Below are 25,629 nucleotides of genomic sequence, written 5' to 3'. Positions count from 1 at the left end.
GTAAACAATATCGAGTATTTGCTACAAGATTTATTTCAATAAAACGCTCACCAAATATCGTGTATACGAAACATACAAAACGTTACAGTACCATAAGACCGTTTTAATACGCACTAAACTCTTGTCTGACATTATATGACTGTCGTAAAGAAATAGAGATACTCGGGAGAAAAAAATTTTTGTAACTATACTTGAATACTTTCGCATGAATATGCGACCGATATTTGGTAGTCGACGAGTTCACAAAGGAGTCTGCAATACGCCGGCTCCCACGCCATAACCATATCCTTGCGGTCCGAAATTACGAACGTAACATTCTGTGCAATTTATCGAAGAAACTCGGTTAATGTCCGTAATATTAACTGAAAGTCGAACTTAGTCTAATATCTTATCCAATTAAAGGATATTAAGTGTTGAGAGGTATTTCTCTCTTCATTAAAAATATTAGAAAAAGCTCCAAAAAAGAGGATTTATCTCGTAAAAATTTTCGAAAATGTCTGTGTCTTTCGTAACTTAATAATACTAACGTTTGCAATAAATCTCGCCGCAGTTCTCCTGATAAGTCAACGATTCCAAGGGCTTTCGGCAACAAAAGCAACTGAAGCAAATGCTATGGTACGGTACTCCGGAAACGATCTTGGAAAGTAATAAATTTTACGCGTAACATTTCCAATATTCTTCGTGAAATTTTTTTCTGTTTTTTTTTATAATTTATTATATCATGCAGTGTGAAAACGTTTTTTTTTTTATATTCCTATTTATATCATTGGATGAATATTCAAGTATTCTTTTCAAATATGTTATTGAATTTGATTATGCAATCCAGATGTCAATATATTGTAATATTGATATTTAATAATATTGTACACTCTTAATAATATTGTACTTACCTGCATTTCAGCCTGATAGACCTTTCTTCCGCATCGTCGACAGTTGAGGCCACCACCGAGGCATTCACACTGTAATCTCAAGCGGCAGCAGACTCCATCGGTACCGCACTTTGCTCCTTCATTGATGCAGCATTCGTTACCAATGATGGACCGGCATCTCGGGCTGTTCGACCTGTGCACATAAATCAAAATTACTCTTATGCAAACTCGAAGTATACCAAGCAGTCACATATTCTGTCTTGATGTAGATAGAATTGAGATTACTCTCGATGCTTTTTTAATTAATTTTTTTTATTACATATATTCAATCAATTATAATTTTAATTAAAAAATAAGAATATTATATTGAAAACCTTCAAAAATCGATCAAAAAAAGCTTGAAAATACATTATACATGAGACATTCTGTACGGAGATAATAGAAGCGAGTTGTATTTTGCACCTTGCACATTCGAAGGCTCCGCTGCAACAGCCTCTGCTAAGACACGGTGACTGTGAAAGACAACGCGGTGCGCAGGGAGACCTACCACGCGAAGAATGAGCTGGCGAACTGTAGATTTTCGGCGGCGATATACAGATCTGACCGGGTTTCTCGCAACGGCACCCACAACATCTACTGCCGCTGCAACTTTGGACATCTGTCATGCATGGAGGTGTCTCACATTTGGCCAATTTCTTGCAGACTCGAAGACAACGACAGCAGCAACGCGACGGCACAATGCACGTTGTCTTGGCGTTCGCATTGGACGCGCATGGTTCATTTGGCTCCGACACGAATCCTCCGCAATAACAACCGTAACTCCTCCGGATGCTAATATCGCGTCGAGACATTGTGTCGTAAATATCGTTAATAAATATTTGCATAAAAGATTTATAGTAACGTTTGCAGTTTGCAAGGTTTGCTTCGATATGTTTAAATTTACGATATGGTTTTTTCTATAAATATTCTAAATTCAAACTTTCTTTAAATAAGTGATATTTTTCGCAAAAAAAGATTGCAAAAAAATAAAAAATGATAAAATTCGATTTTATAACATGTATATATTTATAGCTTCGATAAACTCTATCCATTTAGCGCAAGAGAATGACATTTCACCCACTTGTCACGTGCTCCGCAGTAACATCCACTGCAGCCTCCTCGCATGCGATGCTCATCGTCAATGACCGAATCTACATCTTTGTGCACGTGGTTTAATAAGTTCTCATTTGATACGGTATCGTCGATTTTTCTTATTTCGCCTTTCTTATTTTCAGTCGCGCGAACCGCCAAACAAACGTCACTCTCGCTGCTCCATTCCTTTCGCCTGCATCCATCATTTTCGATCGTCTGCTCGTCGATATCTTTCGAATGCGAACGCTGGCTCTTGTCGTTGTCGAAAGTGCAAGGATTTTCCGCGTAATTATCGATCCTCGGCGTATTTTCCGAGTATCCATCATCGCTTCTGCCGACCGACGAATCGTCCTCCTGCCATATATCGTAGTCGAAATTCTCCCGCTCTCTCGATTTATTTTCGGGTTCTCTGCTATTATCGTGACATGGACTCGTTGGATCATAATCTTGCATGATCGTAGCACGGCGATGATCGGCGGCGGTCTCGATGAAAGCGGTGGTGTCGCTGAAGGACACCCGTCTGCGAAAAGGCGCGCAGCGAATCGTCGTTAACGGCCGCGACGGACACGAGCACTCTCGTCTCGACGATGGCGCGATATCGGGGGTGTCAACAGCGATCGTCCTAGACTCGCGACAGAGGGAAGAAGACTCGCAAGTGGATACAATCACTTTTGTCCGATTTTCGCCCGTAGAATTAGAAATATCTATGCTCATAATCCTCAATTCTATCTCATTTAGCCGCCCACCGCCACTTTGGTGCAAGCAGCTACGTATATAGATACTATGCACAGAGTGACAATTGGGAGCGATCGATTAAAAGTACTTCGTAACATGACATAAACACAGAACATCTCGAAGGGACGAAAAAATCTCTGATAACGAAGGTATTCGTGTACTACGTATTCTATTTTTTTTAAATTCTTTTTTATAATTATATTGCAAAGAAATTATTCAAATGTAAAATTGTTTTCTATTAAAAAAATATATCATTCAAAAACTTATCTTCTATCATACATATTGCAGAATGTCCCACATATTATAATTTGCAATCTCAAGTTCAATCATTATGAATATTTCCATTATAAATCTTATTCACAGTTTAAGTACATACGTATATGATTAAATCAGTTAAAAGCACAAACAAATATTTTTATATTATTATTCTTTACACTTACCTGAATTGATTTCGAGGACTGCTCATTCCTTTGCTGAAATCCGAGTTAATCGCGTGGCATTCTGTAATTGATAGCGTCGCTGCTGTTTTCGTAGGGATATTTTATCGGAGAATCGATGAGTTTGTTCCAAATTTTCTTTATGCGCTTTCAATCGATTTTCTTGCTCCGCAGATAATAGACAAGTTCCGGTATTACTCTCAAAGGCTGTGTTTGACCCCGCAGATGATAGAGTCCAAAACCGACAAAGCTTTTGCTTCGTAGATGATTGATAGTTGAATAGCCTATGTCACAAAAACAGAATTTATTTTAGCTTAATTAGCATTAATTATTTCGCTTACAATTTTTTCAGTTGATTTTTTTAATTCAAATAAAATCATTACATATTTTTAATTTAAAATTATAAAATTGAGATAAATTTGTTTATTCCAAAAATTTTAACTTGATTTATATAAATTAATAGAATAATTACTTTTTAAACGTGAAATGCTATCGATTGTATCAAGACTGAAAGTAGCATCATTGTCACTCTATTATTTATATTTATACGCCCTTGTTACAATTTTTTCTTCTCAATTTTCTATAATTTTATCTACATATATAAATTGTGTAATTTATTCTTATTTCAGCTTTTATTATTTTACAATAATAAATATTCGATAATTTAATTAAATTAGTTGTCTATAATATGTATAATTTAATCTTTTCGGTACAATTAATTGTGATTTTAAATTAAAAACGAATAATATAGCTCGATCACTGATCGAAAACAAATTTAATATTCATATCGTAATTTTTATCAATCTGTTTTTTTACAAACATGACAAATACTCGTCAAATTAATATTTATTACATAATAATGCACTCTACCTGTTGTTCGTCGACGTGCAAAGTTGCATTACTGTTGCAATAACTATCTGTTCTTTTGAGATAATGATTTCCTCCAAATATCGCATCGTTCGACGATCGATAGTAATTCGCGAATCAAAGTTAAACTGTCATTTTTATGCGTGAAATGGCGAAAGAGAGATAACGATACTTTCAAAGAAATCGACGAATTTGCGAATAATGTCGCGAGAACATGGCGGGAAATGAAACAATTCTTGCAAAATAACTAGAGTGGCGCCTCGCCGCGACGAGATGTCATACTATATAGCACACTAGCTAATAACATTTATCTATAAATAATAATATTCTCAAAGCGAGGATGAGTAAATTATACAAATTATTAGTATAAATTTTTAAAAAATTTGTTTTTTTTTGTGAAAATATATGTAAATTATAGATGCAAATGTTATAAATAAAATGAGATATAAGTAGAAATAAGTAGAAATTTTAGATAGAAGATGCTACATAAAATTATAATTATAATTATATATATTTCATGTGTGTGAAATTGAAGGATTTTCTTATTTCTACGCGAAATTATTCAAAGATAATAAAAACTATACATAAAATTCACGTGCATGAGGAGAAATTAAGGAACCAAAAAATTTATTTTAGTATAAAAATAAATCAAGAAAATAGTGTGCAAGAGTATATCTAAATTTTTTCAAAAATCAATCGTGAAATATCATTAAATATCTACCATAACTAATGTATTTATAACGGTTGTCTATAAAGAGAAATTTAACTGGGTTAAGTTACTCGAGTGCAAGCTGTCCTGCTTTACATTCGCGTTTTAAGTCCAAAGTGACTTCATATTAATCTTTACTTATCGTTAGTCGAATCAAGATGACATATATAAAAAGACTTACGAGACAGCATTTGCATTTATTCGACATCTCGCGCGATTCCACAAAGATCCCAAATTTTGCGCAGTTTAACGTCAACGATCGAGCGAAGATGCAAACAAAGGAATGATGACGGAATGCCCGCGTTTTTTGAATTTTTAGTCGAAGCGTCTCGATTTTGGATGACGACCAATAGAAATCGATAATTGATGTTACGTATCGAAACCTATCTAATCACATTCGAAAATCTAACACTCGTTAGATGGAACTTGATCGACCAATCGAGGCAAACAGATTTTCTCTTCCTGATTGGTCGATCGGACACTCCACTCCGATGAGTTGCATCTTCGAACGCGACCTGTCAACTTGCGCGGCCAACGTCAGACGGGAGCACTTCTCTCCCTTCGGGGCGCGCGAAGAAGGAGAGGTTAGGTTTGCTCGCGGCGATGGCGGCGATAAAGGGCCTGGGTAGGAATATCCCTTACTTGAGGCAACAGGCTGCAGCTTTGCTAGGCAACACGAGCACCAGCGTCAAGTTCATCTGCGTCGTGGTGTTGTTCTCTTATGGTCTATCTTTTTCCGAGGAAGCGGTGCGCATCCTGAGCGTAACACCAGGTTACCTTCTGCCACCGGTCTTCTGGTTCTGGACGGCCTTCACCTTTTGCTTCTTGGAGATACACTTTTGGGAAGTATGCGCGGACATCGTCACCGTAGGCCTCTGCGGCAAACTGATCGAGCCTCTATGGGGCGCTTTCGAGATGATGACCTTCTTCGCCATCGTCAACTTTGGCGTAGCCGTGCTCTCGGCGCTCTTCTACCTGTTCCTCTATATGTGTACCAACAATCCGGATCTGCTCTTTAACACACACATACATGGATTGACTGGCTATATTGCAGGTATCTTTCCTTCATGCTTGGCAAGTATCGCTACTGGCCAGGATGAATCTGGTTTTTTATTCTGCATGTGTTATTGAATGAAATTGTAAACTAAAAGTTGATTGATTCATTTAAAATACTGATAAACTTGATTTTAAAATATTCTCAATATTATTTGTGATTATAAAATGTTTGTACTTTTTCTAAGACAAAGAGATATATAGAGTTTCCCAAAAAGATTTTCTCTTAATAATATGATAATTTTATTTTGTAGGAGTTGCAGTGGCAGTGAAGCAAATAATGCCAGATCATATCTTAATCAAGACACCCATTGGAAAGATCACAAATAGAAATATACCCTTAATGGTATGGATTGTGGGATTGATATTATGGCTTATTGGATTATTAGAAGGTACTCATCCCACTATGTTTCTCAGTGGACTGTTAATATCTTGGATATATCTAAGATTTTATCAAAAACACAATAATGGTACTCGAGGAGACATGGCAGATAATTTTACATTTGCGAGGTAAAAATTTGTAACTTTTACTCCATTTGTGAAATACTAATGATCCGCTTGCTTCATCTTGAGCTTTTCTTACAGCTTTTTTCCAAATGTCTTGCAACCACCAATAGCAGTAGTGAGTAACACTATACATGGATTTTTTGTACGTATTGGACTTTGTCGAAAAGTAGTTAGAAGATTTGACATGTCCAACACACCGCCTGGCTTGGTTATTAATCTTCCTGGTATTGATCCACATGATAGCGAACGGCGCAGGTGAGTAGCTATAAAACAAAACACGTGACATAAATATAGGAATTCAATTTTTAATATATATAATATTTAAAATCAGTTTTTGAAGCATAAAATTACAATTTACTAATATTTTGATCTTTCCAATCAATGTCTACTTTGCAGGCAAATAGCATTGAAAGCACTGAGTGAGAGATTAAACAAAGATCACGCAAAACCTTGGCAACCAGACAGAGCTAAAAAACATTCTCCTGTTCCTCCTGCAGTTTCCATACCAATACCTGAATCCACCACACCTAAACCTCTTGCATCACCGCTTATTCCACAAGTCAGTGTCAATATACACAATCATCCTTCTACTAGTACGTGATTATATGAGACTGACTAAATTTCAATAGGTTTATAAATTGCATTGAAAAACTTCTAAAGAGTACACATATTTATAAGGCAGGTTTATAATATGGCTATATTCAATAATGAGTCTAAAACGTATTTTTTTAACTATGTATCTATGAATGGAACATATATTATCGTTATTATTTAGGCCATTAATTTGATAAATTATTTTTTCACAAATATTAAATTATTTGTTATTATTAATATATCTATTTTTCTCTAATATTCATTATTAGTAAAAAATCATACAGAAAAATGTCATTACATTTATTGATAACTACAATTCTTATGCAAATTGTAATTTTAATCTATCAAATTTTTTTATGCAGAAATTTGAAAAATATTTTTGTAATTATCATAAGGAAATAATTATTAAAATAATAATTATTATTAAAATTAAATATAATTATTATTATTAAAATTAAAAATAATTATTATTAATAATGATTAAAATAATAATGTTAAATAATTATTTCTATTCTTTCTTTTAAAAGAATAGAAATAATTTTTATAAGAGAATAATTATTTTTAAAAAATCTTCAAATTAATGTATTATTACTTTAAAAAAAATGAAAATTAAATTATCTAATAAGTAAAAAAAAATGTCCTAATTTTTGTTCCATGCAATAAATTTCTGTGTATCTATTTTATTTTTTATTGCTAATTGAAGTATTTTTATTATCGTCTTTATTATACAATGATTTATCACAGATTTTATATAATACTCTTTATTGATTATCATGCCATATTAATGCCGGTGTTTAAAAGAATAATCTTTAGAAGATTTTTAAAAATGGTAAATATAAAATCAATCTTTGCATTATACAATACTATTTTCCAAGAAGCAAAATAGTGTTCTTTGTTACTGAAGATTATGTAAAAATGAATGATACAAAAATTTTAATATTATCGTAAAAAAGGCGACATCATAGATTTATAGTGCCATACAATTAGAGCGCACTGTTCTATCAAAAAATTTGATGACGATTTAATAATAATATATAATAAAAATGCTTTCAATGCAATGCATACAGCAACATAATCTACATGAGATTGAAAAGAAAAGTGGACACATCTGTAACACTTTACTTTATGGTAAATTTTGTACCATCAAAAATGCGATATAATACTTCTTTGTTAATGTGTGCAGATGTAATATAAACTTGACTAATTTTGCTATAATGCAAAACATTTTACACTTACATTTCAATTTTTTTTAAGATATATATATATATATATATATATATATATATTTTCTTCTAACAAAAAACTTCTAGAATATTATAATTTACTATAACGTACATTCATTTTTTAACACTTATTATTCATAATTTAAAATCAATTTTTTTATTTAAATTTCTAGAATTATATAGGATGAATGAAAATTTTAGTTTTAGTAACATAACTTCACTTCATATAAGGTTGCTTATTTTATATAAAAATGTATTTAATATTATATAAAATGCATAACATTTTTCATTCATTCATAGATACATTCGCGTATATATATAAATAAGTGGAAGTGTGTGAGAAAGATAGCTTGACTAGTAATAATTATAAAAAATATTAAGAAGGGCATGTTGTATATAAAATCTACAATTTCACAGTCAAGTCTGTAAATATAATAAAGATTGATGTAAACGTAAAGGGAACAAGATTTTAAAAAGGGGCAGTGATTATATATATATACATATAGTGATATATACATATGGAATGAAATTAAGAACTATTTTTATGTATGATGTGATAAAATTCTCTATGTATGAGTGCATTTTGAACAATTTTGATCTTCTATTCGTGTGCAGCATCTTTGACAAATCTCTTAAGCACTTTTATTACAAGTATTTAGTCAATTAATATTTATTACTGCAAATATGCTGGAAAATGGAAGGCCAAAATTAATTGAATGACTGATGAATTCTCGTTGAATTCATACAAGGCATGTTTTAAGAATATAATGTAATAATTATTATTATTACATATATATGTACATGTTGTATGTATATCATTAGTTTTGTACATAAGTTACAATCGTTACAATCTGTACAATATTAAATTCTACCAAAAAAATATCCTTAATTTCATTACCACACAATATATATTACAACTAATATGAAAAGAAAATATTATAGAAGGATTTGTGTGAAAAAAAATTCCTAATAATCTTTAAACATATTCTGAATTTTTGAGTATTACATCTAAAAACATTTTAGAAAGATTTGTATAGCTCATATCAAGAGATGTATTCTCATTATTAACGTTTTGTATCAATATATGCAATTATATTATAAATATTTCAATAACTTTCTTGAAATGATAAATGTTATATTAAATTGATCATTTTTTATAGTAGAACACTAGCAATATGATAAAGCATAATAAAGATCAATACTATTTTTATCAGTCAAATGTCGAAAAAATCGAAAGAGTCATAATAAAATACAAATCAGAGTTTTATTACAAGATTAAAATAACTTATTATAGAGCTTGTATCATATGATAGTGTTCCATTTCTTTTAATTATATATTATTTTAAAAATCTTTAAAAATAGAAAATCTCTTAAAGAGCGCAAAATTTTCATTGATATCACATCCATTCTATATAACATACATATAGAGATATAGTATCTGTCATTTTTATAATTTAATACTCACATCACCATCATTTCAACACTGCACAACATTCCAAAGCCTTTTTCTTCTTATCTATAAAACTGCTGTTGATGTTGCGACCATTGTGGCTGTGGTGGCGGTGGCGGCTGTTGCTGAGACGGCGGTGGACCATATTGGGGTTCCTGTATATAACCAGTAGGCGACGGTCTTATGGAAGTAGCCGCCGATGACACATATTGTTGCTGCTGCGGCGGTGGAGGTGGTGGCACGTAAGATACCTGAGTCGGATGCTGCGGCTGCGGATAGTACTGTTGCGTCGTCTGTGACACCGGTGGTGGCACATTGTAACCATAATTCACTTGTGCCGGCGGTGGCGGTGGCGGCGGCGGCGGTGGATAATAGTGATGACTCTGTTGTCCATGAAGATCATGCGTGGCTAAGGATGCCGAGTCCTGAATCGGCACGGTAATTAGATTAGTTCGCATTGGAGCGTTATTCGGGGGTGGCGGAGGTGGCGCGGCACTCTGCGCATAACTTTGCATCGACATCATTGCCTGTTGCTGTTGCTGCTGCTGTTGCTGTCTGTGCTGTTGCCGATGTTGCTCCAACGTTGGTTGCTGGCTCACCAACGAGTTGACGCGAGGATCGTTACCCATGATCGGTTGAACCATGTGAGATTGCACGGATTTGAGTCGTGTATTTTGCATCGGTACAGAAGATACCTTCGTCAATTGCGACTCCATCTCCGACTTGGCATGCACGTATTGCGGAGGATCGACTTGTATTCCTTGGACTGGTTGGGATGGCGTCGATATATGCCGATGATTAATGTGAGCCTATATATGTAATAAAAGATAATATATAATAGATTATAAAATGTATTAAATTACATACTATTAAATTTTATATCTTAAATAATTTTTATTATATAACAATTTTGTACATAATGTACGATATTAATAATATTTATTTACTTGCAGATCTCGTTGACTGAGATATGTTCTTCTACATCCTGCATTACCATATCTTGTTCCACCATGTGTACACATGAAGACAGTACCTAAACCAGTTTGTTCTACTCTAGACACCTTCTCCATACAACGAGGACAGACTTTGTCTTCTCTCTTAGCACATGATAAACAGAATACATGTTTGCAAGGTATCTGAAAACATATTAATAGCAATAATTAAGAGTTAATTTATAATATAATTCTCTCTAGCACAGATATATAAAACATACCATACGACCATAGATGAGAATTGGCTTCAGACATTTGTCACAGCAATGTATCATAGGATTCAGTACTTTCTCTCCTATAAGATTCACTCGATGATCCCATCTTAAACGTAACATCGGTTCTGGTGGACCCCGATTGATAGTCGTGAAAGTTGGCGCTTCCAATTGCGATATGTCGGCTTCCAGATCGAATTGCTGCTCGAGAGAAGGCTGCTGAGTCGCAGGAGGTTCATGTTCCTCTTGTTCGCCACCAACTGTCTCTGCAGGGGTATCGTCCGTTTGTTGAGGAGTATCTTCATCGTCGCTTTCAATAACCTAGAGAAAAGCAATTTTAATGCACAACTATAACAAACTATAATTTAAATGAGAATGTAAATTAAAATTCATTTATTTACCTTAACTTGCTTCTTAGATTTTCCTCTAGCCCGACCTCGGGCACGTCCACGACCGCGGCCACGAGTTCTGCCTCTCATTCTTTTACTTCCATTCTCCTCCATTACTGAAATCAATTTTATATCCTATACTTATTTTATTATTTATTTTATTATTTTATTATTTTATTAAATTGCTTGCAAATATCTCGTTATATAAATCGTGTTTTTCTTTTTATAAATCTTCACATATTTTTTTCATAAATTTATTGTTGAGATAGGAATAATTATGAGGAAAAAAATCACATAATAATAATAATTTATTTATTTATGTATTATTTCTAAGATATCAAATAAATTTTATTTTAAGACCACATAAATTATTTTATTTTAAGACCACATAAATTTTTAATTAAAAATGATTATTAATTTTGGAAAAATCGTTATATCAATAATTAAAAATATTGTATATTAATGAAATCTATTTCGAGATATAAGCTGTAACGTTTTCATGCTTTCCATTTAACTTTTTTTTGAAGAAAACTTTTAACACTTGTGTCTAATAAGTAGGTTATATAGGAATAGGTTATATTCTAGAAGACCTCTTTTAATGGCCCTTCCAAAAATTTTTGAGAGGGAGAAAGGACAATCAAGAATACGTATATAAGTATATTTGTCAGTGGCAATTAATACTTACAATTAAAATTTGATGATTAAATATGCACAGAGAGATGAGGGAACTTGTTTTATTAACGATACACCCGTTTAATGTTTTCACAACATACCGTCTTTTCGAGCGGACTGAATGGCGCGATCATCTCTAGCTGTCATATCGCAAATCACAAGCCTTCAATGAAGTCCACAAGTTCACAATCGTGTGTGTGTAAAATCTATATATACTGGAATTGGAATGAGCCATCCCTTTGTTTAAGCATGGTGAGGGCGGCACAAATGTAGAAAAGGATACAGATAGCGTTGGTTTATACTTGTCCCGTTTTAATAAAGTATATACTACCGTTTACTAAAAAATTCGCCTCAATTGAGTACAATGCCGCGTGACCCAATAAATATTATTAACAGTGATTATGTATAAGAATATAGTCATGATCAATTATTATTGAATCATTTAATAGACTTTTTTGAATACTATCTCGAAATATTTCTTGAATAATATTTTTAAGAAGGGTCTTACTGAAGCGGGTTTTCTGCATTAGCCAATCGGAAAACCGCAACAAGGATAGATGATAGATGTTCCCTTACCTGATATAACTGTCTTTTTCTCAAAGCTGTGCCGTTCCCACTTGTCAATGGTTCATTCCAATATGTGTAGAATTGAATGTGTGTGATGTATACGTTCGTTACCGTGGAAACGATACTACGCCGGAACGCGATGGCAGGGCCGTCCATCGTGACAATCGCGCTGGCGCTCGAGAAAAACTTTCCAGCTCCGAAAAGACTCGTAGAGTTGAAATTTCCAAGAAGATGGGCACGCGGAAATGATTCGATGACACTTATTCAGGATGATAAAAGCGCGACTGAACTCGTCCGGAGCGATATTTCGGTCAATTAATAGCGTAGGCAATTATTAACGACATGCCTGGAGCGTTTATCGATGACTACAGCATTAATCGCGACTGATCGACCCTGGAGCGTTTATCGATGACTACAGGATTAATCGCGAAACATCTCCGTTTGGATCTCTGTTACTGGTACCTCTCCCCCCGCCACTCGTTACGGCACTGGGCGTGGATTGCTCCGAATCAAAAGGGACGCGCGGCGACACGACAATAACGACTTTGCTCAATAAGTGCCTTTGTACAGCGTGTATAGCTGTGTAGTAACAATCTGCAAGACGACGGAAAAGAGAATGTCTTGCTGCACCGGCAAAAATGAGGAACGCGTCGAGCCCACGCGGGTGCGAGGATGCACGGATGTTTTCTGGCTATGCCTCTTTATAGCATTCTGGTTTCTTATGGTACACAATTAATGCCTATTGTTTACATTTAAATATTTTTTTAAAATTTACTTATGTAAAATTACTTCTATAATGAAATTATTAAATTATTATTTATTAAATTTATTTATGTAAAATTTATAATTTTTATTTTTATTTTTAAATTTATAATTTTTAGATAAATTTTTAGATAAATTTCTTGTAGACAAATAGCTTTAAGCTCTAACAGAATAACTTTCCCATTTGTAGATTTTGATTGCTGCCTTTGCAATAGTCTATGGTAATCCCTTACGGCTTATAAATGGATATGACAGTTTCGGAAACACGTGTGGTACGAAGAATCCAAAGTTTGGTAGCATGGAACTTTCTGGGCAGGATACCAGTGACAAACCGTCAGTAGTATCTCATATGTTTTATCTTCTTGAGACAAAGTATCTATTTGTAATCTAAAAATATATATGTTATATTCCAGATACTTATTCTTCCTGGACATATATAACGTTACTCAGTCATTAAAAATTTGCGTGAAACAATGTCCTGACAAAGTCTTGGAAAACATAAATGATATTTGTACATTTTATAAAGAAACGGGATCACAATTATGCCATGACAGACCAGGTGGTGATTTCAGTGCATGTAACAGCGAAAGTAGCAAATTCAAGAACGGATCTTGTCCCAAGCTGCCAGTTTACTCTAGTATACCCGTTTTAAATCGCTGTATTCCTAAGGCAGTCAAGGATGTGAGCGAAACGATAATATCGAATTTATATGGCTTAATTAATTCGTGGGATGTTATCGAACAAGTTTTGGGAGATTTGTACAAAACCTGGAGGCAGATTTTAGGGCTATCTTTTCTTGCTTGTCGTAAGAAAATTAGTGCAGATTGTTAATGTACATATAAGTTATATAACCAAGTACTTATTTAATTCTCTTTTTTTAGTTTTATCACTTTTTACAATATCCATCTTTCATTTACTGGCAAATATTGTGACATGGATTATAATTATACTCGTGAGTATTGCTTGCACAGGTAAGTTGTATATTCTCGTAAAATGTTAATTGTCAGATCTAAATTTTCTTAATATATATATAATGTCAAATTGTCTAATTTTAATAAATAATATTTATAGCAATAATTGTATATCATTAAAAAAATCAATATATGTGATATGTATACTTTTTATATAAATTATTATTTGCATATTGTCACAGAAATACAAATTTTAACATTTTTATAGAAATTATCATATGTAACAAAAACGAAAATAAATTAATATTGTGCATTTATTGTAGCATTTACTATGTATTTAACATTGATAATAAATAAGTATCATAACAGAAATATTTTTAAAATTATATTACAGGTGGCACAATTCTTTTATGGATAACATATATTGATATAAAGAAGACTTTGGACAAAACTGATCCAAATGAACTTCTTGAAGAATCTGTCCGAAATGAAAGAGCGTTTCTCGCATTTTCCATTATTGCTACTATTATCACTGTAAGTATAACTATAGTAAGAAAATATATAAATATTAATTAACAAATTTATATAACTAATGTAGAAATTATTTTTATATATATAAATAAAATCATTTTTTAATTTTATACAGATTATTTTACTATTTCTTTCATGCATACTACGCAAACGCATCAGTTTTATGGCAGCACTATTTAAAGAAAGCGCAAAATGCTTGAGAGAATTACCCGGGTTATTTTTTGAACCAATCTTAACATTTATAACTTTAATTATATTTTTTGCTTTTTGGGTATTTGTAATTCTTTGTCTCGCAACAGCTAGTAAGTATTTTACAATATTTAATCAGAAAACGAGATATTTCATTATCAGGGAGAAATATATTGTTTATACTTTATACTTTATAGATTATCCCGAAACAAAATCAGTACAAATGTACGAAAACCATATATTTGATTCTTTCAATTTAAGTTCACTTGGTAAAAATGCTCCATTAATTGAAGAGAAAAAGATAGACTTTCCTTTCGAAAGTTTTAAAAGTAAAGTATTGTTTTAATTGTAATTGATTGTCTTATCAATGAAGAAAATTATATAATAAGTTATTAAACATTGTAGCATTTACTCTTGTGGAATATGTTGATGCAACTTGGGTAAAATACATGTGGTGGGTGTATCTTATCGGCCTAATATGGACATCTGAATTTATTGTTGGATGTCAAACCATGGTAATATCGGGTTCTGTTGCCCACTGGTACTTTAGGTATTATTTTATAATATATTGATTTTTAAAATATTTTATGGTAGATATTATATATTTATAAAATAACTAATTATTTTTGTTAGAGGTAAAAATGCCAGTACATCTCCAGTGTGTTCATCTATAGGACATTTGGCCTGCTATCATTTAGGATCTGTAGCATGTGGATCATTTTTGATAACCATTTTTAAATTACCCAGACTAATTTTAACATATTTACATACCAAGTAAGTTTCTTGATAAAAAAAATCATTTAATAGATATTTTCTATTTCTTTCAAATATTGTTTGATTTATATGTTGAACATATATTTTTCTATTATTACTCTACTCTAGCATTATCTCTCTTTATTTATTTCATAGATTTGAAAAGACCAAGGAAACATCTCCATGCTCTCAATGTGGTTTGAAATGTTGCATTTGCTGTTTCTACTGTTTAGAAAAATTTATTCGATATATGAATCATAATGCATATACTGTTGTTGCTATTGAGGGTACCCATTTTTGTGATGCAGCTAAAACAGTATGTTTTAGAAAATATATCAAAGAATTTATAATAAAAAATATAAAACATATAAAAAATCTATACTAAAAAATATAAACTTCCTCTAGAGAAAGATTATAGACACAATGTAATTTTAAAGAAAAGAGGAAAAAAAAAAAATATATATATATATATATATATTATTATTAAGTATGTAATGTGATAAAAGATCTATAAATTTTATCTATTAGGCCTTCACAACACTCGTCAGTAATGCTCTGCAAATAGCGGTGATAAACGGATTTGGCGATTTTATATTGTTCTTGGGAAAATGTTTCGTCACGGCCACAACTGGAAGCGTCGCATTGCTCTTGATGAGACAAGATCCCAAGTTGCACTTTTACGCTATTCCAATCTTTATTGTTTGCGTTTTTTCATTCTTCATCGCTCATTGTATAATTTCCCTTTATGAGGTGAGTTATATATATTTCTTTATTCTTTATACTTATAACTTATAACTTTTATCAACGTTTTGCAAAAAACAATTAATGCAATTAATTAAATCTTATATCTTTTGTTAATAAAATAATTTCTATCATTTTAGACTGTTATTGACACGCTATTCCTATGTGTATGCGAGGATAAAAACTTGAATGGTGAGAATGGAAAATGGCGCCAATCTGCGTTAGCACAAATCGGAGCTTCTAGCAGCAATGCGAATGGCCAACAGTCCCATGAAATGACACCGATAAATGAATAAGTATTTGTCGACTTGTATGCATATTTTTTATACACATCTTTTCGTACGCACATCTTTTTTTATATTGTTAGAATATTTGTTTTTATGTATTTTATCACTTTACATAAGATTAATGAAAGTATATATATATATATATATATATATATATATATATATATATATATATATATATGTATACATTCCTTTCTATCTTCACAGTATTATACAAATAACTTTACAAAAAACTATCACGAGAATTATTTTTACAATGTGTTTAAAGATATCTATTATGTGAAGATAAGATCATTCATAACATATTTTTAATATATAACGAAACATAAATGAATATTATAATAATGATATTATATATAACAATACATATATACATACATAAGTGTGTGTGTGTGTGTGTGTATGCGCGTATATGTACATACATCACAAACACACACACACACACACACACACATATATATATATATACATTATATATATGTTTATCTAATTATGTAATTTTAATATTATGATTTCTTTTATTAACGTTCACCACTTAAGACTACACGTCTTCTTTTGTGATATACCATTATCAGATTTTGTGCAGACTGAATTATTGTTGAACTTTTTATCATCACAAGAAAGATGTTTAAGCAATTTTGATTCACACGCAAGAATCTCGAACTCGCAGATTGATAATACAATGAAATGAATTGTAAAATGAGAAACAATACGGACAATTAATTATCTACATGTATAATCTGCTTGTACTTAATATCTTAAGCTCTTTATTTAACTGCCAGATTTTAAAATATATTCGATAATTTTTATCGGAATCATTAAAAAAAAGATTAGAATATATTGTTTTATAAGCTTTTCAGAGCCTCCTATAGGCATATTTTATTCAATATTAATATGTAAATAACAAACAAAAAATATGAATCCAATTTATATCTTTCTTAAACATGTAACACTATGTTATCAAAGTGCCATTGCACAAATTAAAAATTCAATTGTGTCTTGTAGGGACATTTGTAATAGGATATTTATACTGATCTTAATAATATATCAAGTGCAAATGAAAGAATCATTGTTACAAAGGAAGTATATGATTACTATTTATAAAAAAATATGCATTATAATGCAACAAAGTGCAATTATTTGTAATTTAAAAAATGTCTTATACGAAGTACAATTCTTATATGGATATATATTGAGTATTTATCATATCAATGAAACACATTGTTGCTCTGCTTATTGCAAATGGAAAGTCTATTTTCTAAACTTTATATATTTCTCTCTCATTCCTTCCAATCAAATACATAAAAAAACAAGTACAAGATTAAAACTTCAATTTATACTTAGATAATAAAGATATATAGGTTTCTAAGATACTTTTAAAATATTTTAGATTACATCTAATATAATTATATGAATTTGTATCAATAAGTATAGCAATTAGTACAAAGTATTATCGGGCAGTTTGATTCAATATGCTTTAAATAAAATCAACGAGTATTATTATAATAATTATATCAATTTGTTACACATTGCTGATAGTATATTAAGCAGCTATATTAATGTTGAAAAAAAATTTAATTTTCTTGAATACTAACCGTGTATTTTTAATTAAGAAATAATTATTAAAAAATAATTTTGTATTATTTAATTATATTAAATTTGAAGAATTTTCTAAGAGCAACACAAATATATGCATAACACATTCAATGAAAAGGTGACTTTGTTATATTAATTTAATAACATTATATGTATGAATATCACATTATGAGATTGAATAACATGCAATGAGATTGTTTCACTTGTTCAACTTTCATAAAATTACATATCTAATGAAAAAAATAATAAAGAAATCTATTTATTATTATTTTGCTGTATTGAGTTCTGACAAATGTTGTCCATAAACCTTAAATTTTATTTCTAAAATAAAATTTAAAATTGCTTCTCATAATAAAAATTTTATGGAACATGATCATTAATCATTATTTCTAATTTTTAATTATATTTTGAATTATATTTTGAATTATATTTTAATTAAGTATATAAAATGTTTAATTGTAAATGCTAAATAATTCCATAAAATGAAATAAATCATATATATATATATATATATATATATATATATATATATATATATATATATATATATACATACACGAGATGCATAGTTATTTTAATAATATTATAAGACAATAACATTTATTTTACTTTCTTTTTTTCAAAGCTTTAGATTTTACAGATTTTGCTTTTTTAATGTTTTTAGTTGCAACAGATTTTTTTTTTATCTTTTTTGTCTTACTTTTAACTTTTTTCATAATTTTTTCCATATTTTCACTCTTATCGAATACCTCAAGTTTTTCTTCTATTTCCTTTGCTTTTTCCAATAAATCGCCCTTAAATATCTCATCTGTAGGATTAAATGAATAAGATTCGTCAGGTTTGTTTGCCTTCTGTGCCATTTTCTGTTCCACTCTGTTTATGTATTTATTGGCAGCTTTCTTTGTCAGTGATTGTCGATACTAAAAAATTTTTAAATAGATAGAAAGTAATTTTTTTACATAGATAATAAAAGAAATTGTACAATTCTATTCATCAAATACAATTGTTTTATTACCTTGGCAGGAGATACATAATGTGGATTATCCCATAAAGTATCACTGCCGAAACTTCCAGCAAATATCTTGACTGGATTCAAGACAAATCTTGGTCCAATTTCAGCTAATCCACCATCTTCGGTCAAAATTTGGAAATTTCGGAACCATATCCTGTTGTCTAGAACGCTGAATGTATATATGTGATCAAAGAATGGCTGACTTTTAGGATGATGATTTGGTACACCAAAAATCTGTGTTAATAACTCTTTCAAGAGACTGTAATGTGCATGTGTGGTAAAATTTTCATCAAAGGATAATAATGGCCGTGATCCTTTTAAACAGTTTCCTGTCATCTTCAGTTCTCCCATTGTATAAACTGTAAATAAAGTAAATCAGATGTGTACAGTTAATTTCTTACACACAATTTCTTAGTCTGATTATAGGAATGATACATACTGTTTTCTACAAGAAATTTGGCACTTGGTCCAGTAGATACATTAGCAAACCATACATAAAGATCACGCTTTTTTCGACCTTCAAACAAAACAGCTTTGTTGCAATTCTTCATCTCACACATTTCATTCACTACTTGTAAGTTTTTAGTACGTTCCATCTTGCATTCTGGACGGTGATGTGGCATTAGCTTTTTTAAATCATCCATAAGATGTCGATGCCTATAATTGATACCTCGAGTAGCAAAAACCAATACTCGTTGTCTGTTGATCCATTTTACCTATAAGAAAGATTATATTTCTTCTAATTTTGATTTCTCATTAATAAATAAACTTGCAACATAATCATAGGGATCATAAAAAATAAAGTGCCGATTGTAAAAATTAATTGTTTTTCCGAATTATTGATCAATGAATTTTATTGAACGTATCTTAAAAAAGTATGATATTTTATAAAATGTAACATTTTTATTTAAATCCAAAAATGTACAATATTATAATTAGGTTAAAAACGTAACAATATAAATGTAGATTATATTCACCTACCTTCTTAGCAGCAGGTTCATCTGACATTATTTTTTTCGGTTCATCTTCTTTTTCCACTTCTTGTTGCTTTCTCTTCAATATTTTCTTCGTCATTTTAAATATTCTGATAAACGTGGTTTATCAACCGCGTGGCTTTTGAAGAAATTCACGCCGCATTCAGCGGACTCAACCGCTAAGTAACAATCGAATATGATTGGTTCCTACTCTTCGACCAATCAGCGTCGAATTACGTCGGAAAATCTAGTAATGTTATCCAACTTTGAGTCCACTGAATGCGACCAATGGTAAAATGAACAGCAGTATCTGACGTCACTTCTGCTAAAAATAAAGTCACTAGATTAACAAAGTACCGCAATTTTGATCTCAACAAGATAAGATGGAGCAAAAACTGCTTGTAAATCTTGAAAGAAAGCAAAAACTTATGGAATTACCGCAAAGTCAGACCAGATCAATGCAAATAAAATTATCGCCATTGGAATGTGGTTGGACGAGTGTTACAATAGATGACAGAAGCATTGAATCAGATCTTATTGGAAAAGGTTAATATTTATGCTATTATTGGATTATAATGGTTAAATCACACACATACAAAAATCATGTGATACGATGTCTATTTTCAATTTTTTTTTTTATGTTTCAGTTCTAAATATTAGAATCTTATATAATTAATATCTTTGTTTTCTGCAGATACATTTGAAAGTTTTGAAACCTGGATTTTGGAAAACAAAATGATAACTTGTATGACTGGTAATTTAGCACGTAAGACTAGAATCAATTCATTTATAGTAATTGGGAATGGAAATGGATTGGCTGGATTTGCGTTATCAAAAGCCAAAGCATCCCTAAAGACGATTAAAAATAGAGCTGGTCAAAGATTAATGTATATTCCTACATATAAGGAACACACTGGTATGAAAATACTTGTTAATACTATATAATATAAAATTTATTTCTTCTCTTTTAATATCACTTTGTATTTTTCAGTGTCACATGATTTCTTTACACAGTTTGAGAATATAAAAATATTTGTAAAGAAAATTCATGAAGGATAATGGGCTTGTTTGTCACCATGCGATAAAAGCATGTTGTGAGATAATTGGCATAAAGGATATGTATGCCAAAGTACAAGGAGGAATGTAAAAGCATTCTAAACTGTATTGGTTTATTGCAATAGGTGTGAATATAAAGTATTTAAAGGCATATTATACTTTTTATTTAATTTATATTAGAAAGAAACATTTTTTATTTATAAAAAAAAATATATATATATATATATGTTAGACATAAAGCTAAAAAAAACGTGAATTGTGTCGATTAATTAATTAATTGTTTTATTTAATTATCAATTTATATATGTATATTATTAACAATGATTTTTTGTTTACTTAAACTTTATAAGGTTGTACATAAGAAACAATCTTTTTTATTTAGTATTTCAAGCATATTTTCATAGAACTTTAATTTAATTATTATATTATTAAAAATATTGAACAAAATAAAGAATTAAAGCTGGCTTTCTCTGTAGTCTCATGGCAGATTATATCAGTAATCATACTTTAATTATTGCAATATATCATGAAACAAATCAATCTCAAAATAATGGAAATATTTGCAGAAATATCAACAATTTGCAGATGAAAAATGATAGCATTTAGTCAAAGTTAAATCGGAAAATGGGAATTATCCAGTAGTACTTGTTTCACCAGCGCAAATCAGAAAACCAGAAGTACCGTCAATGAGTCTCTCGATTTTATGCAGTATGTAATGGATAAAAGAATGGTGTTGAAAAAGAAGAAATTACTGCCATTCTTTACTAAACTTCCGTCTTACAAAAGAAAATTGGAATGTTGGATTTGAACGAACGAGAAACTCCGATGAAACGAAAATACAATTGTTAGCGAAATATGGAAAACTGCATTTTCTGACAGAAAAATATCCAGAGGCACAAATATTTTATAAACGAAAACCACGCGAAGATGAAACAATAGAATAAAGAAGCTGTATAATCATTGTACTTTTATGTATAAACGTTTCACAAAATAAAATCTTTATAAATGAAGCGTTACATTAGAAATATTAGTATAAAATTAAATATCCACGTGAGATTTAAAATTTTTTGTCCTTTTTTTTCTTTGGAATTTTTTGTATTTTTTTTTCTAAAGATTCTTTAAGCGAGAACTGCTTTTTTCGCAAGACTATTGAACAATTTGAATATTTGATGTCTTTTTAGTAGTCTAAATTTCGTGAAAAAATTCGAGAGAAAATTAGATTTTATCGTATTACTGCACATATCGATTAAATGCTATATCAAATGCTATATGTAGTGTAAATATTTTAATTTTTTCGTATACGATCTATTTTTTATTCTATCGATGTTTTCATAGTGATGCACCTTGAGCATTTTACTTCATATATTTGCAATAAAAATATATTAAAGCAAATTATTTTGCAAATTTATTATTCTAATTTTTATTTAGAAAGAATAAGATTTAAAAAGACGTATGAATTTTTTCAGATTTTTTTAAATATTTCTATTGAATAAAATGCATCAGATAAAACTGACTTTTCTGTACATTTTAAATGTGCCAAAAGATTTTGCTCTTTATTCCACTTACTGCAATAATGTACACTAAAAATGACAGATCTATATTAAAAATGATAGATTAGTAGTATATTTAGTAGTTGGAAAGAAAGAGAGCAGAAATGAAAAGTGCATCTAGAGAATTTAAAAGAATAAAAACAAATCTAAAAATAATACATAAAGATTAATATTATGTATTTTTTTCATGAGGAATGTGGAGCGCACATTTATGCATTTATTTATTTAGATGAGATTTACTTTAGGGCACATTCAGTATTCAACTTTAATTTTATTTTCTCTTTCTTACGATATATAAATATAACATAATTACCTGCAAATGCTATCATTTTTGTATGCTTACAGTGATACAGAAACAACATTACGAGTACTATATTTACAGATAACATCTGTATAATAAAAAAAGCACCAAAAGTCTAATGGTGAAAAAAGGGTAAATATTGTAGATCAGCATAAGTATCAACCAATTATTCCATCGCTCTGTTTCATTAGAGTTGCAATTTTTCTTTTATAATATCATGAATATTATAAATAAGATAAAGATTTCAGTACGTTTCAAATAAATTTATATATTTTATGTATGTAATACTGCGCACACATATTAAAAGGTGATAATATCGCAGTTATAATAAGATACAATCCTGGCAATGTAGCGATGTTTGGATTTTGAAAATAATTTAATTTATTTTTAAGAAATGCGCACAATACTTGAGAGCAAATTATTTTTGTGCCACATATTACCTGTGTAAAATTCCACACACAGTATCATATTGTCTGCGATATATGAAAAGCTTCATCGATGAAATAATGTGATAATACAATTGAGATATAAGAAAAATAATATAGTACTTGTAATGAAAAACGTTAATGTGGAATACATAAATTTTATATTTTAATTTTATGTAATCGAGATGAGATAAGACACTCATGATTACTTTAAAAATGTGTCCACAAATATCATGTAACTTCAATAGCTGCACGTTCGTCAAATTAATCCTATTACGTTAAATGAATCACAGCAGCTTGTTTTAATTTAATCTAATCTAACCAATTATATTATATGCTCCTCATTAAAATGTGTAAAACTGTACGTCGCACATTTAATGCGATTAATATACTACGTAATAAAATGTAATACACTAATGAAATAATTAAATATTATTTTTAAAAGCATGATACAATCCAGGCAGCATACGCTTATATTTACATTCGATATCCAAAGACACTGAGAGATTAGGTTAGGTTAGGTTAGGTTAGATCAAACAAATTTATCGTTTAACAGTTGGCAGCCCTACGAGATAGGCTGCCCTACGAGATGTGCAGCACTGCGCGCACGTACAAAATAAATTTGAAATCGCTTCTAGCCGAACCATCTTCACGCGATCGACTTTATTTGAATTGCACGGCATCGCATCGAATTATGATGCGGCGCCGATTTGTTCAAACGTAATTCGAGACATCGCAATGTTGTATAAACGTCGAATGAGCATGAATTGTCACGCAAATATGATAAATCAAATCTACTCACCGTTCACCGGCTGTTCCACAGGCCGCTCCACTCGCTCGCCTCGGGACGTCCCATTCCGATTTTGATACACATGATATCATCAACACGAACGCGCGATACTTTATTCGGCACTCCCGATACTCGCTCGCATCCGATAATCATCATCAAGGGCGTGAATAACGCGACGCAACTTCGTTCCATCTTCGCGATGACGCCATCACTGAATATCGTCAAAAATCGCTGTCGCGCGTTTTCATCGACACACTATAAAAGTCGCGCGATCATCCTTGGACACTTTCGACGCTCGTTCACTCGCGATATTCGTTTAAAAACGGTTAAAAGACGCGAAAAATGCGGACGTACGACGATCCGTGTAACTGCGTATGACTCCGAGTCACGTATGACGCGTATGACGTAGCTATGACGCGTATGACGTCACGCGCCAACATGGCGGCCGAACCACTGCGCATTCGTTTCTGCTCATGGCCATTCCTGCGCGCAACGTTCGCACAACTTTGATTTCTGAAATATTGTTTACGGCTTTAATTAATAGCACATAATGATAAATATATAAAGATGGAATCAATTAATCATATTGGTCATATATGTAGACTTGCCTGAAGGAAGAGTAAAAATTGAGAGATATTTTTAATTTTTTTTTTTAATAAAAAATGGAAATGTCTATTCATAGGCTTGTTCTTCTTTTTCTCTTTTGTGCAATTTCGATTCAATATATAACGTAGAAAATTCATTATATATTGCATTTATTTTTATATATTCACAACTATAATATTCGCGCGATCATTTTTTGACATTAACAATACTCGTGTACCTTGTTCTCGATGTTCATTTTTAAAGGAATAAAGAGAATTATATATAAATGTAAATAAATTGTCCGAAGAGAGAAAAAATTGAGGGATATTTTTAGTTTTTATAGTAAAGGTTGGAAATGTCTATTCATGATAGAAATGCAAAGAAAGAAAATTATTATGTTTAAAATAATAATTTCATATGAAATACAAAATCAAAAGTTACATTATAGAACTTTACTTTCTAAAAGCGTAATAAAACAATCAAATAGTAGACAGAGAAAAGACTAATTGTAAAAGAAAAAAAGTTGTTAACTTAACTAAACCATTTAACTAAATTATTATCTTTTTAACTGGAATATTTAACTATTATAAATCTAACATGACATTTATTTAACTTAAATATTTCAATATTTTAATTTAAAAAATAATTTAAATAATAATTTAGTCAAACGGTTTAGTTGAGTTAACAAAAACTTTTTTTTCTCAATGTACGTGTGTGTGTGAGACTTTAAAAATATACTTGGATATAAATACACTTATA

The 25,629-nt window shown here is 30.7% G+C and overlaps 6 protein-coding genes across 7 annotated transcripts; 3 read left to right on the top strand and 3 right to left on the bottom strand.

The window, feature by feature from the left end:
• Positions 1-231: 231 nt before the first annotated feature.
• On the bottom strand, positions 232-5,568 carry LOC105251964. Its single transcript, XM_025412892.1, has 7 exons — positions 5,391-5,568; positions 3,176-3,456; positions 1,990-2,781; positions 1,332-1,700; positions 891-1,062; positions 528-636; positions 232-317 (listed from the first exon to the last, which is right to left on the bottom strand). Exons 2-7 carry the CDS (start codon positions 3,199-3,201, stop codon positions 241-243), a joined length of 1,545 nt encoding a protein of 514 aa, XP_025268677.1. The 5' UTR covers positions 3,202-3,456; positions 5,391-5,568; the 3' UTR covers positions 232-240.
• Positions 5,272-7,081, top strand: LOC105251933 (transmembrane protein 115). The gene is made up of 4 exons (XM_011259053.3): positions 5,272-5,802; positions 6,056-6,311; positions 6,387-6,563; positions 6,705-7,081. The coding sequence occupies exons 1-4, from the start codon at positions 5,352-5,354 to the stop codon at positions 6,907-6,909; spliced, it is 1,089 nt and encodes a 362-aa protein (XP_011257355.1). The 5' UTR covers positions 5,272-5,351; the 3' UTR covers positions 6,910-7,081.
• Positions 6,299-12,478, bottom strand: LOC105251934 (E3 ubiquitin-protein ligase Hakai). 2 transcript variants are annotated; one of them, XM_011259055.3, is made up of 7 exons: positions 12,417-12,478; positions 11,942-12,055; positions 11,181-11,284; positions 10,789-11,100; positions 10,523-10,711; positions 9,591-10,384; positions 6,299-6,571 (listed from the first exon to the last, which is right to left on the bottom strand). In XM_011259055.3, exons 2-6 carry the CDS (start codon positions 11,985-11,987, stop codon positions 9,638-9,640), a joined length of 1,398 nt encoding a protein of 465 aa, XP_011257357.2. In that variant the 5' UTR covers positions 11,988-12,055; positions 12,417-12,478; the 3' UTR covers positions 6,299-6,571; positions 9,591-9,637. The 2 variants fall into 2 exon arrangements, with proteins under 2 accessions (XP_011257357.2, XP_011257358.2); XM_011259056.3 differs by lacking the exon at positions 12,417-12,478 and having other exon boundaries at positions 11,854-12,080.
• A 52-nt stretch (positions 12,479-12,530) lies between these two features.
• LOC105251936 (CTL-like protein 1) lies at positions 12,531-16,677 on the top strand. The gene is made up of 12 exons (XM_011259057.3): positions 12,531-13,131; positions 13,360-13,502; positions 13,583-13,974; positions 14,051-14,140; positions 14,475-14,614; positions 14,727-14,913; positions 14,998-15,129; positions 15,206-15,350; positions 15,434-15,574; positions 15,710-15,869; positions 16,082-16,303; positions 16,435-16,677. Exons 1-12 carry the CDS (start codon positions 13,024-13,026, stop codon positions 16,588-16,590), a joined length of 2,016 nt encoding a protein of 671 aa, XP_011257359.1. The 5' UTR covers positions 12,531-13,023; the 3' UTR covers positions 16,591-16,677.
• Positions 16,678-18,782: 2,105 nt separating this feature from the next.
• On the bottom strand, positions 18,783-20,276 carry LOC105251931 (ribosome biogenesis protein BRX1 homolog). The gene is made up of 4 exons (XM_011259051.3): positions 20,171-20,276; positions 19,629-19,905; positions 19,193-19,548; positions 18,783-19,097 (listed from the first exon to the last, which is right to left on the bottom strand). The coding sequence occupies exons 1-4, from the start codon at positions 20,261-20,263 to the stop codon at positions 18,783-18,785; spliced, it is 1,041 nt and encodes a 346-aa protein (XP_011257353.3). The 5' UTR covers positions 20,264-20,276.
• Positions 20,277-20,506: 230 nt separating this feature from the next.
• On the top strand, positions 20,507-22,131 carry LOC112639344 (28S ribosomal protein S5, mitochondrial-like). The gene is made up of 4 exons (XM_025412937.1): positions 20,507-20,709; positions 20,858-21,079; positions 21,155-21,344; positions 21,786-22,131. The coding sequence occupies exons 1-3, from the start codon at positions 20,547-20,549 to the stop codon at positions 21,220-21,222; spliced, it is 453 nt and encodes a 150-aa protein (XP_025268722.1). The 5' UTR covers positions 20,507-20,546; the 3' UTR covers positions 21,223-21,344; positions 21,786-22,131.
• The last annotated feature ends 3,498 nt before the right edge of the window (positions 22,132-25,629 follow it).

Source organism: Camponotus floridanus, unplaced genomic scaffold (genome assembly GCF_003227725.1).
Source record: "Camponotus floridanus strain SB8 unplaced genomic scaffold, Cflo_v7.5 scaffold59, whole genome shotgun sequence".
In the NCBI taxonomy this organism is placed as follows: Eukaryota; Metazoa; Arthropoda; class Insecta; order Hymenoptera; family Formicidae; genus Camponotus; species Camponotus floridanus.
This window is presented reverse-complemented; position numbering and strand designations above follow the sequence as displayed.

What these genes read in the sequence shown, in the direction of transcription:
- LOC105251934 (XM_011259055.3), bottom strand. Translation starts at nt 11,987, where the DNA reads ATGACAGCTAGAGATGATCGCGCCATTCAGTCCGCTCGAAAAGACG. An exon ending in TCAGTCCGCTCGAAAAGACG is followed by an intron (nt 11,285 to 11,941) that starts GTATGTTGTGAA and finishes AATTGATTTCAG; the next exon opens with TAATGGAGGAGAATGGAAGT. An exon ending in TTCTCATCTATGGTCGTATG is followed by an intron (nt 10,712 to 10,788) that starts GTATGTTTTATA and finishes ATATGTTTTCAG; the next exon opens with ATACCTTGCAAACATGTATT.
- LOC105251936 (XM_011259057.3), top strand. Translation starts at nt 13,024, where the DNA reads ATGTCTTGCTGCACCGGCAAAAATGAGGAACGCGTCGAGCCCACGCGG. An exon ending in CGTGAGTATTGCTTGCACAG is followed by an intron (nt 14,141 to 14,474) that starts GTAAGTTGTATA and finishes ATTATATTACAG; the next exon opens with GTGGCACAATTCTTTTATGG. An exon ending in TTATTGCTACTATTATCACT is followed by an intron (nt 14,615 to 14,726) that starts GTAAGTATAACT and finishes AATTTTATACAG; the next exon opens with ATTATTTTACTATTTCTTTC.
- LOC105251933 (XM_011259053.3), top strand. Translation starts at nt 5,352, where the DNA reads ATGGCGGCGATAAAGGGCCTGGGTAGGAATATCCCTTACTTGAGGCAA. An exon ending in GATAATTTTACATTTGCGAG is followed by an intron (nt 6,312 to 6,386) that starts GTAAAAATTTGT and finishes CTTTTCTTACAG; the next exon opens with CTTTTTTCCAAATGTCTTGC. An exon ending in CATGATAGCGAACGGCGCAG is followed by an intron (nt 6,564 to 6,704) that starts GTGAGTAGCTAT and finishes TCTACTTTGCAG; the next exon opens with GCAAATAGCATTGAAAGCAC.
- LOC105251931 (XM_011259051.3), bottom strand. Translation starts at nt 20,263, where the DNA reads ATGACGAAGAAAATATTGAAGAGAAAGCAACAAGAAGTGGAAAAAGAA. An exon ending in ATGAACCTGCTGCTAAGAAG is followed by an intron (nt 19,906 to 20,170) that starts GTAGGTGAATAT and finishes TCTTTCTTATAG; the next exon opens with GTAAAATGGATCAACAGACA. An exon ending in CAAATTTCTTGTAGAAAACA is followed by an intron (nt 19,549 to 19,628) that starts GTATGTATCATT and finishes CTTTATTTACAG; the next exon opens with TTTATACAATGGGAGAACTG.
- LOC105251964 (XM_025412892.1), bottom strand. Translation starts at nt 3,201, where the DNA reads ATGAGCAGTCCTCGAAATCAATTCAG. An exon ending in TACTGCGGAGCACGTGACAA is followed by an intron (nt 1,701 to 1,989) that starts GTGGGTGAAATG and finishes ACGCGATATTAG; the next exon opens with CATCCGGAGGAGTTACGGTT. An exon ending in TCTATCAGGCTGAAATGCAG is followed by an intron (nt 637 to 890) that starts GTAAGTACAATA and finishes TTACTTTCCAAG; the next exon opens with ATCGTTTCCGGAGTACCGTA.
- LOC112639344 (XM_025412937.1), top strand. Translation starts at nt 20,547, where the DNA reads ATGGAGCAAAAACTGCTTGTAAATCTTGAAAGAAAGCAAAAACTTATG. An exon ending in ATCAGATCTTATTGGAAAAG is followed by an intron (nt 20,710 to 20,857) that starts GTTAATATTTAT and finishes TGTTTTCTGCAG; the next exon opens with ATACATTTGAAAGTTTTGAA. An exon ending in TACATATAAGGAACACACTG is followed by an intron (nt 21,080 to 21,154) that starts GTATGAAAATAC and finishes TGTATTTTTCAG; the next exon opens with TGTCACATGATTTCTTTACA.